Source organism: Diadema antillarum, unplaced genomic scaffold (assembly GCF_040938485.1).
Source record: "Diadema antillarum isolate AM-2024a unplaced genomic scaffold, OU_Dant_1.0 seq00001230_RagTag, whole genome shotgun sequence".
NCBI lineage: Eukaryota > Metazoa > Echinodermata > Echinoidea > Diadematoida > Diadematidae > Diadema > Diadema antillarum.
The window spans coordinates 1,089,189-1,103,565 of NW_027272018.1; the positions used below are offsets into that span (position 1 = coordinate 1,089,189).

General features: G+C 40.1%; 1 protein-coding gene across 1 annotated transcript; it reads left to right on the forward strand.

Annotated features, from left to right (window-relative positions):
* The first annotated feature begins 2,086 nt into the window (after positions 1-2,086).
* On the forward strand, positions 2,087-13,376 carry LOC139745026 (uncharacterized). The gene is made up of 6 exons (XM_071655435.1): positions 2,087-2,225; positions 7,823-8,043; positions 9,385-9,480; positions 11,487-11,624; positions 12,473-12,604; positions 13,320-13,376. The coding sequence occupies exons 1-6, from the start codon at positions 2,087-2,089 to the stop codon at positions 13,374-13,376; spliced, it is 783 nt and encodes a 260-aa protein (XP_071511536.1).
* The last annotated feature ends 1,001 nt before the right edge of the window (positions 13,377-14,377 follow it).

Here is a 14,377-nt window from a genome sequence, read left to right on the forward strand (position 1 = left end):
TTCAGAGTCATGAATTGGGTCAGGGTGACCCCATTCGTGGTCTTCATGACCAAATTCCAAGTCATTTTTGACCCGGAACGGTGTGTGACCCCAACGGACCCAGTTCCGGGTCAGTTCTGACTCGGATGTTTTTTTAGATTGTATCACCCGAAACATTCATAGAATTTAGGTCTAGTGTTTATGCAGACATTAATGATTGGGTATAGTGAAAGAAGATAACATCTTATTAATTCTTCTCATTCTCACTCTTTACCGTTTCCTGACTGGTAACCCTCCCACGCGTTATAAAACTGTTATAAGGGCCTCGGCACACTGAGCACGGGAACGGCAAACGGTCCGGTGTTTTACTAACATATGGTGCTCCAAAAGGAACCATGTCTAGTTCCGTTAGAATTTCCCTTCCTCGCTAATAATTTTGTTGCAAATGAATCTTCAACTGGTGATTTTGCTGCTCTTTATTTTGATATACGACTAGAATCTTTGGTGATTTTGTACCGAAATTATTTTGTGTGTGTGTGTGGTTTTTTTTTAACAGATCAAACATATAGTTCTTTTTGACGCGCCATAGCAAAATCTGCATGGTACAAGGAGTAGGCCTATAATGAATGTCATCATCACCACTATGCCCTCGAGATTTTCATTTTAGATTTCAATTCTGTCTTCATTTCCATTTTCCCGATCCTTAACACATTATTCCAATTATAATTTGTATACGTTTACAAGCAAAATGACGAATTCTTTAGGCGAGCACGAACTTCACAACCTACTGGCTTAAAGGGGAAGGCTAGTAACTGATCAGTGGGAATCAGTGGAAATGCTGGTAGATGATTGTTCCAATCTTTATGGGATTCATTCAAGAGTACATTATATATCTATTGTTGTGAGAAAATTATTTGCTTCAGAATGGTCTCATATCCAAGTAATGCCCAGTTTAATGTTTCTAGGTTAGCATGCCTGGTCAGTGACAGGGCATTAAGCTGCACATTACTTGAATATGAGACCGTTCTGAAGCAAATAATTTTCACTCAACAACATTATAATGTACTCTTAAATGAATCCCACAAGAATTGGAACAATCATCCCCCAGCATTCGCATTGATTCCCACTGATCAGTTACTAGCCTTCCCCTTTAAACTTTTAAAATTGAGTTTGTTCCCATCTCTCCGGCATCTTGATACTGTCCAATATATTATTCTGGATTATACATTACACATACCGGACGGTCCAGTCAACGCTTTACAATGGCTTGATCATCCCTATTATAACACAAACGACTGGATTTTATGGACCAGAGTCTCGTATACGCTATACTCTTGTGGACCTTTGCTTCCTCGACCTTCAAAATTCTGAGAAAACAAAACCGTGTCGGCTTCGATCGTGGTTGAGAATGCATTGTGCATTTTAGTATTCATACAAACATGGTCAGTTTGTATTCCTTTATTTCCTAGGTTAATGGGAAGGACTGGTTGATTTGAAAAACAAAGAAATATTATTGCAATTTAAAGAGCGGCATTATTGTATGATGGCAGCATAATTTATTAGGGCCTAACTCATTGACGTGTTTACGAGACTTTAATTTCATTTTCTATCGTAAGGAATGTACATGAAGGGCCTTTATGTCATTTCCATCTAAGAACACAAATAAAAGAAAAGGGATTAATGAATTTAAAGAGAGGCTTCAGAGTTCTTCCAAAATAGATTTAGTATTATAAGGCCTACACTTTGATTACTCGACATCATCAGCTAATATTGTGCATTTATCGCGATAGTCTTCGATGTTCCCATCTCTTTATCTTCGAACAGATATTTCAATCACCTTATTATAATAAACAATGCTTTTTCTGTTCATGACAATGTGCCAGCATCAATTTTCACTACACGTGACTATTGAACAAGTAGGGCCTATCTAATACATAGGCCTACAATCTCTGAAAAGCTAGGTGCACATGGGACTGTGAGGTTGTACGTTCAAAGTCACGCATGTGAGGGCGCTAAACCACAGTGCAATTGCGCGTGCGCATTAACGCGACGATAGTCACCGCTTGTTCCAAACTGAATGGTTCTCTCCGCCGAAAACTTCACCATAATGGCTCAGGACGAGAGTGATGAAATTGTCATATTGGACTGGGTCATAGATTACTATTGTTACAAATTCTGGGAAGAGTTTGAAAAGGACCAGAGGGCTGAAATGTTATCAGATGCCAAGTTCATTTCGTTTGTTGACTGTAAGTTATTACTGTAGTCCCAAACGTTATAAACTGTGGTGTGCAAGTTCAAACATTTAACTAGAACAGGCGTGCAGGCATGACGTGCATGGACATGGTTGGTTTTTGTAGACCCTATTATTGCCACTGATTGCCTGTTTTGTTTGTGAATAGCCCGACCAGACAATGTAGTTAGTTTGTGAACAGCCAAACCCGTTGTCAACCCGTAATCTTTGTTTTGCTAATAAATTTTATATTTGTTTAATTTTTATTTTTTGGTGTGTTTGTTTCTATTTCTAGTAACTTGTTAGAGTCTAGACTATTTAGTAATCTATTCTAATTTCTAGACCCTAACAGTTAGATAGAGTGGTCTAGATCTAGATCTTGTACGTTTTCTGCTCTCGACTTCTCTTTTTTTATCTTATCTTCTTTTTCGATTTCATCGCTGACAGAGTTAGACCGTCTAGAGACTTGTAGAACGTCTAACTGTTTGTAGTGTTAGGACTCCTGTCAGAGTAAATAAATCTAGAGTTTTCTACTCCTGTTTGCGGCAGGGTGCTTATTTGTGCATGGGACAATTTCATTCATCTATGAAATGGCTAATAATGTCCTATAATGAACATCATGTGTGGTTAGTCCCACTTTAAGTAACATCACTTAGAGTAAAATATCCCGTTTGCGGCAGTTTAAGCATTGTTAAGGGTTTTTCCAACTTGTAAACAAATCAGGCAAATTATTTTCAACCATTTCACATATCATAGACAAGATTATTCATTAACGCAATTGTTTTCATAAAAGAAATTTACCATTGACCAACGCAGTTTTCATGATTTACCAGGGCAAAACCCGGCACAATTTTCGCCGATAAGGGCGATATGCGACGTAGTATTTCTGCTTGCGGCACGATGTACAATCCCTATGCAATGCGTGCGTGCTCCGCGATCTTTAGCTGAACGCCTTCACATGTCTTGCGAACATTGCGTAAGCGCCAGTTCCCATTGCGAAAGCACGTGAAAATAGCGGGCGCACATGCATTGGCCGCAAACAAGATCGCAATTCTGGCGGTGTTGTTGATGTCTTTCTTGTGTTTTTCTCATTTTTTTTCGATGGTAACATCCACTTTCCGAAAAAAATGGCGGCCCACATCGGCTCGCGAAAGTTCTATTTTACATGAGGATATGTTTTCAAAATCCATGAACATCGAGAAAACGACAAAAAAATCAAGTTTCTTGGACCATTGTTTCTTAACTGTTATGTTAAGAAGTACCGAAAATTTCATTTTGGATGCGATATGTTGTCATTTAGGTGAGAAAATTGCACTTTCGTCAGAGATCGTGCCCATTTTATCGGTTAGTTTTTGTTGATTGCTAGTGTGTTAGTATATGTGTAGTGTGCATGTAACAGTGCAATGCAGTGTTTAGCGGTATATTACCGTTTATGTTGTACCTGCCGCGAACGGCTGCACGGCCGCTTACTGACGCAGTTACTCTATACCATAGGTAGGTCTATAGATAGAGTCGCCACTTGCATATTTCCTAAGCACTCCTGCCTGGGTTGGCGAACTAACGATAGGCACTGAATTAGTTCGCCTCCCATAGTGCGCCACGTACAATGTATTAGAACTAGCGTGTATGTTATAAATTTACATACACTTCAATGCAATGTAGGATTCATCATCATGTTTGAAAAACTTTGTTAATCTGCCACCTGAAATCATTTCGAAATCAAAAACAGTCTTGAATCAAAAATGGTTTTGTCACCTGTTACGTACAACATGGTGAAATGCATTTGGATTACAATTATTTGTGTTTTTATGGAGGAAAAAGGTGAATTAGGAATGTCTTTTGTAAGCGATGAAAATCCGTCGCCCCAGCTGATCTCTGAATCTGATCGATTGCGGCACGTGTCACATGCGATGTGAATGTCTGGCGACTCTAGGTAGTGGCGACTTGATAGTAATCGACGTTAGAACACAAGCAGGAGTTACTTGTAAATAAAGTCAATAAGTGTTATTGGAAGTGACACCCGATTGGTCCTTTTCATCAATGAATGAAACGGCCCCAGCCGCAAATTGGCACTGGGCCGCAGCTCTGGACTGTACAACCCTGCAGGACTGTGTACTCTAGGTCTAGTTATGTAGGATATCGGATTAGTGAAGAGTCGATAACAGGTTCTGGCATATGGAGCGCTGTATGCACCTCTCACGCATCGGAGTGGACTGGGCCTCTTGAGGCTGCTCAGTGCACAGAGCCGGATTGTCCAGAAGATGCAACCGCTGAACAAAAACAGGATGAAAAATCAAGTTGGAGGAACGTTTCACTGCACCGGACCTGGGACCCCCCCTTGAAAAATAAAATGAGAACAAGCCAAAAGATTCAGAAACCTGCATGTAGATGGCGTCAATATTTGGCACACAAATCGTGTGCCAAAAAACTTAACAGCATGCAAAAAACAAGCAACAACTTGAAACAGTGCAATTGCTGATCACTGCGCGCACGGTGCAAACACACGACAGCCGCCATCATCATCATGATTAATAACCATTGTCATACATGTACTTAATGTCACCTAAAACAATTCATTTTTATTGCAATATCATCAGATCGTTCAGTTGATCCGTCTGTCCTTTAATTATAAATACCACCATTGTTCTTATCTCATATTCGTAATGCGCTAAACATGACAAATTTACGTGTGGCGCACCCGCCACGCGTAAAACGCCTGGCGAGGACGTTGGTGCCAATACTAGGGTCTACATAATTATGAAGTCTACTAGTACTAGATTAAGTTCTGATATCTAGTCTAGTAAGTTAAAAATGTTGGTGCTAATACATTGTAATGTACTTCCGTGTCCATGTCTCAAATTCCACTGAACCAAATTGCACCAGAGTCACAGGATACACTTTATACAAATGTAGCTTATTTCCAATTACATAAATTTTAACCAAATTGGTCATTGGGAAGCGTCAATTCTGACATCAACTTTCACGAAGTTGCTCACATCAAACTTGCTGTTTGCAAGAGATCATGACTTTAATAGACTGCCTGCACACAATCTAGAACTGAAGTTGGCCATCTAATATCGTAAACAGGGGCTCAATGCAGGAGCAACAATTCAATGTGCAATGAATTCAAATGTGGCAAGTTGAAAAAAGTCAGTTTATCGAGAAATAGTTCTATGCATACACAGTGTATGTATGTTTTTTTGTCTGTCTGTTTGTCTGTCTATGGTCTTGTGCAATCTACATGTACAATGTACAATTGTAGAAACTGCATTTCTCATCTAACTTAATTCAATTTGCCATAAAATCATCTTGTACATGTATTGATATTTGTTCCTGGTTACTTGAAAGATTCATCACATAATATGAGATGGCTTACTTTGTTGATATTGACATCGACTTTCATTTTGTCACTGATCGCAGTGTATGCTGCCTGCACAATCTGAAACTGGAGTTAGCCATCTGAGATAATACAACAAATCTTTCAAGTAACCAAGAGAAAAAAAAAAAAAAATCACTGTTCAAATGATTTATGGCAAGTTGAATGAAGTTGGATGAGAAATGCAGTTCCTAGGTGGCATGAGACCACACACACACACACAGACACACACACTGCACACACTCACACACACACACATGCATTTTTCTCAATTTATAACCAACTTCTTTCAACTTGCTACAGTCATTGCACTTTGATTTTTAGCCCCCGCATTGAGTCCCCATTCACATGATATTAGATGGCTAACTTCAATTCTAAATTGTGCAGGTAGCCTACGTGGTGATCTCTCATGAAGAGTGAGTTTGTTTTGATCGACATCTTGAAAGTTGACATCGATATTGACGCTTACGGATGACAGATTTGGTTCAAATTCACATCGGTACTTGGAAATAAGCTACTGTAAACGTCAATATTTTCGCGCGATTAATTTTTCGCGCTGAGCGGCTCGAAAACGTATTCGCGGGTTCTTAAATTCGCGCTCCGCAGCAGGTTACTTTACTGTAGTACACATTCACTGCTTTCATCCAAAGCCTCTGCTACATAGCTTGCTATGCCAGCGTACGACAAGCGACGTAGCGAGCGGCTCGACTGCGAGTACAAGCACTCAAATACGTAGTACAGCTGTGACTCTAGTACCGTAGTCACAGGGGACTGTAGCATCGATGCGTGCGGTGCACACATGCATGCTACAGTACACAGCAATCTAGGGTATCGTCTCTTCGCACAGTACTAGTAGCGTAAACATGCCTGTACATTGTACTACGTAGCAGTATCATCGATGAAGCGCACACAATTCATCCCGTTCAAAATGTGCGTAGAAAATTGTGAAGATATATTCGCGCGTTTTTGAATTCGCGCTAGCCGAGCATAGCGCGAAATCCGCGAAAATTAATGTACCGCGAAAATTTCCACGTTTACAGTATTAGGTATATTCTGTGATTTTGGTGCAATTTGGTTCTGTGGAATTTGAGATACAATTGTATCTACATGGATACGAAAGTACACTTTGTATGGTACATTACCACCAACCTAGTGAGTGTAAGTCATGATGTGGTCAGACAGAAATTTGCATTAATGTTAAGACTCTATGTTTCTGCAAATTGTGGCTCTATTGTAATGTTACATGCTGTGATCTACTGTCCATTTTGACTGTCCATGATGGGGTGGTCGATGAATCATATTCAGAGACTCCATCCCCATCCAAGCATAAAATATATTACAAAAAAGTGGGAGATCCTCCTGCCTGGACCTTGGCCCTAGTAAACTGGAGACTCTGATTACGTGATTATGCGTATAGCAATGATAGATCTATGAGTGCATAGTGCACATCACAGCTCAATTCAAAGCACGACATCCCTTGCAGCAGTTTTCCAGGGCCCCTAAAAGCATGCTCTTGAAGCTGTATGTGGATTATACATGTAAATGCTCTCTGATGCTACCGTGTATCTTCTAATCTTGGCCTTGGTTTTGAACACATTGAATGACAAAACCAAAGTTGGGCAGGTGACACACAACCTGAGCAGGAGAATTTAAAAATCAAGCAGGAGAACAGGAGCCTTGTGGAAAATGGCCTCAAAGCATCATAATCGGAGCCTCTGCATATTGGTTTGTTAGAATGTAGTCTTCAAACTTCAGCCTGTTTCGGGGTGGGGTTGGGGGAGAATTTGACATTGCAGAACATCCTCCCAAGACATTGAACCTGTATGCAGGAAAATTTATGCAGTATGTGTTAAACATAATTGTAACGTAAGACCTCCCAACCATTCTGAATTGGGAGAAAAGAATCTTATTTTTTTTCTATCATTCCCAGCTTGTTCCAATGGGAGTTTCTTAATTTTACTACATATACACACTCCTATTTTAACTGCTCTTTCTTTCCTCCATTTGAGCCAAATCATTTAGTCGAAAAGGTTGGGAGGTCTGCGACATGTTTTATGTACGGTGCATGTGCATGTTCCATGTACCTCCTTCTCAGTTTTATGAACTTTGCATCGTATCACATAGTGCCCTCAGCATTGTTTGCAATGGGTGGCATTATCATATTTGTGTATTATAGAGAATATATTATTTATATTTATGATATGATATATGTATGCATGTGTTTGCCCCCTGTACAGGTCTCCTGTCATTTACTGAGTCGAAGATTGACCAAAAGTCGGAGAGGGCCATCTTCCTGGAGCTCCTTCGCCAACTTTGGGAGGCAGGCAACGTGGAGGAAGCGCCCTCTCCGCTAGAGGTTGCCGTTGGGCACCTAGACCAGCTGATAGACCAATACCACAAGAATGCTGTCATCCTTGACGTTGATTGGGATTCTCTCCGTCTGGCCTTCAAGAAGCAGGTGAGGACTCTACCAATATTAATGGGGATGGGGGATGGGAGGGGTGAACTGTCACATAACCCAACAAATCCAAAGGAACTTTTTACCAAGTTGTTGATGTGTTTGTATTTTAGACATGTATTTTTATGCATGGGCAAGACAATGTCATGATACAATGCACTTTGTTCCAGGGTATAATTGCTTATAAAGTCTTTGACAAGATAGTACTTCAACTTTCTGTTCTTTTAACTTCTTGATGAGTTTGACAAGGAAAGAAAAATTGCGGGATATGATAGTGTACGTGAAAATGTAGTGATGAATAAACACTGTATGTATGGCAATATGTAAAAGAAAGTGTGACATGTTTTTCTTTTTCTTCTCTTTTTTTTTTTATCGGAGGGCTGGGATGGCTTGTCTTTGGTGTGGTAGTGTCAGTCTTTGTTCTCTGAGCAGCTATATAGTACTGTAAACGTTGATACAGTGCACTCCTGTTATAACGAACATGGTTATAACAAAATTCAATTCTTTGCGCTGAGCGACTCAAAAACATATTCACGGGTTCTTGAATTCGTGCTGCACAATTGTCAACCCATTCGAAATGTGCAGAGAAAATTGTGAAGATATTTTCACGGGTTTTAGAATTCACACTAGCCAGAAGTAGCACAAAATACTCAAAAATTAATGTACCGCAAAAATTTCTGCGTTTACAGTATAAGTTTTATGGAGTGAGATTTTATGGAGTGAGATGAAATTGTGGTGTACAGAAAGGTATTCAGTTCTAAGGCAAGTATCTTGTCATGATGCTCTGCTATGTAAACTGAAAAGGCATCTACAACCCAACGCTGCACACTGGCACTGGTCTGACAGTCCAGGACTAGTAAAAATTGCTGTCGGACCAGTAACTTTTTCAGGAATGGGCCAGTAAAAAATGGAAAAACTGGGTACCTACTGGTCCGACAGACAGGTCAGACCAGTAGAAAAAAAAATGGGTTAGTATGCAGCCTTGCATAGCTCTAGTCACTCAGTGTTCCCTTGCATAGTAGAGATACATGTACATTGGACAGAAGTTGCTTTTCCTGAAACTTAAGAAGACAAGGCTGTTCAGCGTGGGCCGTTGAGAATGACACGGGCTCTTCCACTGCAGAAATGTGATCTCTGCAGTAGCCAGCTGCAAACTAGATTGAAAGTGTTGCCATAATGAGTAGTTTTTCTTCCTGATATTCAATTGCACAGGCATCCAGGTCTTTCTCTATTTGAAAATGTACCATGTGATCTTCCATTTTGTCATGAGTGCCATAGGCAAGTAGTCAGTTAATCTGATGTTTGTGATGAACATCTCCACATTTTTCCCCTATTCTACAGGCCGTCTTGCTCCTGGTGAAAGAGGGCTATGTAAGCCGTGCCCGAGGCTTGACAGATAGACTCTGGCCGAGGAAAAAGAGAAGCGATGCAGACAAAGTAATTATCTCTTTTTGTGGCCATTCGACTTGTTCAAACGCATTTTTAAACTAGAAAAGCACTCCGAGAGCGCAGACCTCCGCCAAGCAGTTACTTTCCACCGATGATCTTGCTCTTCCATAGAGACCAGTGATTTCCACCCACTGAAAAATCGCCCGATTTCCCAATATAGAAGCCTTTGTTATGTCATAAACCCTCAGCTGCGGGGCGCGCCTCGCCCTAGCAGAAACTAGAGCACGCACATTAGTGCGCGCATGCAAACCTCAAATACGCGCAGCCTGAACTCCCAAGTTCATTGACCCTACCTGCCAAAATATTAAAAAAATCCTTCATAAATTCCCCCAAAATTCTCTGATCACTACCAAAATTTAATCATCTGTTACTTGTATCATTCTAAACCGTTCCTGCAAGTTTCAGCCAAATCCGTGCACAACTTTTTGAGTTATTTTGCACACGGACAAACAAACAAACAAACGAACAAACAAACCAACGGTAACGAAAACATAACCTCCTCCCTTGGCGGAGGTAAAAATAGACATATTGACAACACAAGCTGTATTTTGATGGGTTAAGTGAATAATCATTGTCGCATGTGGTAGCAACTGTTTTATTGAACAGTTAACCTTAAAAAGCTGACTGGTCATGAGGTGTAATGTACAGTTTGTAACCATTAGGCTTTTGTCAGCTGCAATTATAGAAAGTAAAAAAAAAAAAAATGACACAGAAATTATTGTAAATTGTGTGCATTCTGTATGTGTGTGGGGGGGGGGGGGGGCGGTCGGAGAGTTAGGAGGTGAAAGCAAATTTGGCATATTATCCCAATTTACAGTCATGGACAGTGGGTACATGTTGGGACACGTGCTCTAAACTAGTTTTGCCATATTTGTTATGAAAAAAAAAGACACGAAAAGCATACTGTAAAACACAATATTTTCGCGGCATGAAATTTTTGTGAATTGGAGCTGACAGCCTTTTTCGCAGCATGAAATTTTCGCGAGTTGCCTCTAAATATTCAATGCATATAGTGTAGACAAGAACTTTCGCGTGCAAGTTAATTTCGGGAATCTTGGCTCTCGCAAAATTAAAATGCACACGAACATTCCTCGTTTTACAGTATACGTAAAACTGTAAATAAGCAAACAAGTGCCCTGCATTCTTATGTGAACCAGCCAGAATAAAGACAATGTGATTATGGTCAAATGGAGCAAGTTTGAGCGGGATGAGAACTGCCTTGCTTTCATCAAGCCATCTAAAATCATTATTTTACAAAGGAGCATTATTGTTAGAATGTAAAATCATGCTGATTATCTAATGATTTTCTGTTTTGGAAAGTGAAACTGTGTTGGAAGTGATTGAACTACAAACTGTAACTGCTGCGAATCAGGTAAACCATACATTAGCTTAGGTCTTTAAGCTATTTCAATGATTTGAGGAAAACATTAATTTCTGCATCATACAGTTCACCCGAGTGTGCTCCAAAACTGGGTAAAGTTGAAAAGCAGCGAACCTCCGTGGTACTGTAAACCTTTCCAAGTTTTCACCAAAGTTCGTCTGTAGAGGGCGATATCGTAAAAAAAAGCCAGCACCAATCGTGATTTTGTGTCACCAAACCAGCGGTGAAGTCACACCTTGTTTGTACATCCATCTTCAGTATACTGTAAAACGAGGAATATTTGCGTGCACTTTATAATTTTGCGAATTTCGCGAGAGCCAAGATTCGCGAAATTAAAATGCACGTGAAAGTTCTTGTCTACACTATATGCATTGAATGTTGGAGGCAACTCACGAAAATTTCATGCCGCGAAAAAGGCTGTCGGCCCCAATTCACGAAAATTTCATGCCGCGAAAATATCGTGTTTTACAGTATCCCATTCTAGGCTGCCTGACTTCATGTTATGTCTAGAGACTGCTTGATAAATGAATGAGGATTATGTGCTTTAATGTGACAAAGTAATTCCTACTTGTAGTAGAGAAATACAGTGATCTCTCCCCCCACCCCTTTGCAGGAGCTAATTAAGTCACTACTTGAAGGACAGAAGACAGAAGAGGCAGAACAGGAGAATACTGAGGAACATTTCTACCAAGAGATCATTCCTGTCTTGCGACAAGTACACGACAGCTTTGGGATGCCCTTTCTGGCCAAGGTTAGGGGTGCTTGACTGAATCTATCCCATTTTCTCCTTATTTTGCGTGCATTACGCAGCTCTTCCGTGATTGAATAAATATTTTTCGTTGACGACAACCAAAAATAAAAACATGTAGAGCTAGTCTTTGCACACTACACATAGTTGTTAAAGTATCTATTATATTGTTTTTGTTGTTGATATGTTAGAGTGTAAATCCTCAGAATTAGACAGAACTGTGTTAAACTTTTTAAAGGAAGTTTTTCCTAAACATACATCCTCTCCCTTGAAATATTGCAAGAAATATAAATAGAAAAATTTTAGTCCAGGACTAATTTATCAATGTCTTGATGGTGAAAGTTATGGGTTATATTTTGTGTGAATTCTTTTTATTGTCCTTTTACAATGTTCTTCATGGACCTCCATCGATAGAGAGGACTATGAAAAAAATAATGCATTGGCAGATTACACATTCCCCCCCCCCCCTCTATTTAAGTTCCTTGAACTGAGGTTAGAAATTGAAAGCCGTCTCACCAAGTCTTGTTCTTTAGTGGTGTTTTTGTTATATGCTGTTTTCATATTTTGTTGCCTGAAAGCAACATCAGTATTTGCCAGACTTGCTGTAGCCAAAGTTGATTGAGAAAGAGAAAGCAAAGTGATAGGCTGTGTGACACATGTTCAAACGTTGCCATTTTTACTGTTGCAAGATTTTGAACAACGTATTGTTCATGCATTTGTTTATGGAAGTTAAAGTTGGGGTAAACATGTAGCGCTGTAGTTGAGTTTTTCAGGTAGTGGTATTCCTTCGGCTGTGAATGAGTTTGAAGTGCCTGTAAACCTGTGTGAAGTGGTCTGTTTTGGTTGGACAGATTATGAAAACCAAGCGCAGAGTGGAAGCGCAGAGGGTAGCCACCAAGAAGGTGTTCTCCATGGGCTCCCTCAGGCAGGTGTGTGGCCGAGAGTGGAGAGACGTCGTGAAGCTCGCCGACAAACTGGCCAAGGTAGGGTGCCGAATCCTCGAACATTCATGAATAATATGCCTTAATAAATGAATGCCTGCAGTGCGTGTTAAAACGAAAGAAGATGTGCATGTGTTGTTCAATACCCAACAACATGTCTAAGTGTCATTATATGGCCACACAGTTATTGTTCAGTTATCTCTGTATGTGTTATGCATTGTAACTGTCAATCAATTTTCCTTGTAGTTGTTTATTGCCTGAATTAAGCAGTAATTACTGTGTAAGTGTAGGTGCCATATCTTTATTTTCTGCTTTTGTCAAACTTTGCTCTTGGCAGTGGATTTTATTCGCTATAGATAAAAAAAAATTTTTGGTGTGCTAATACTTTGAAAGCAATTATACAGAGTGTCTTGACATTACAGCATAAACTTTCGAAATGCAGAAGTAAAAAATGCCAAGCGATGCCTTCATTTTTTTTTTGGGTGGGGAGTTTTGTTATCAGCAGGCTTCAGTTTTGGATCTGTCTCTAACTTTCTATTTCTTTTTTTCTGCACCCAATGTCAGCTTTGTTTTGAAATGGTACAGTGTGTGCATGCTTGAACTTTGATTGCAAATGTGCGGGTGTAGCCTTCTCTCAAGTAGTAATGTGGTTTTGCACTTTCATAGCATTTTCACACGCCCATGCTTTATTGTGATGCACGTGTACATGTGGTAAGTGACTGCTCTACCTTTTTTGTTGTGTTTTGCTTTTAAACAGACAATTTCTCAGAATGATGGCAGTGGCGACGACAACCGTGCTCAAAGAAGTAAGTAACGCGAGTAACAACTTTCGAGGGGGGGGGGGGGGGAGGGAGGAGGAGGGGGGAGGGGGAGGGGGGGTTCTCTTCAAAGGCTTGATACTCACTGGTGACAGGAAAATGTTTACCCTTGGATTGAAGTTCCATGATGGTATTACAAGGGAAACTGCAGATGTGGTTTCCTGGGGCTTGCCAGATGATCACACGAAGCAGTTCTTTACAGTATAGTTGTACAGCTGTAGATTGCTGTATTAAAGATGCCATTTATTTCATGGTGTTGTTACAAAATATTTGTATTTTGTTGCAATTGGACTGATGTGTGCGAAAAAATAACAGCTTGCGTAAATATTGCCGTCCATGACAGATGTGATATGCAATATGTCACATCTCCCAAGGTGGAAAATTGGTATCAAAACTTAGGGTTGTTACTCATTTCGTAGTCTGTCGCTTGGGTTCTCAATCACAAATTGAAACCACTTGCAAAGTCATTCCACAAGTCCCCATTCACAAATTATTGTGCTCGTGAAGTGTATGAATTGTATCTACAGAACACATTCCTTGTTTGTGAAAAGGAAGGTAGGCACTGAGTGTAGAGAGATAGAGGACAGTAATATTAGGTGATATCTGACATTATTTCTGGCTATTTATTATTCTGCAAAGAAGAAATTGGACAAAAAAGCACATAGGTAATAAATATCAAGCTGAATGTACCAAGCTCCGTGCCAGTAGATGTATCATTCAGTGTAGTGCATTTGTCCATCTTATTTCCTATTTCGACTCTGATGCTCTCGACACAATGGTCATATATGCGTGGAGACAATTGCGGACATAAAACGCACTCACAATGACATTCGTCGAGCAGCTCATCTTGCACAGAACAATGATAGGCGCAGGTGTGGCTGTGATGGGATTGTTTTCTTTCCGTGCCCTAGGAGTGCTCTCAAGTGTATGCCGAGTTTCAGTATTGAGGTGTACTTTACCTCTCTCACGACAAAGCATTGTCTTCAAGTTTCATTCT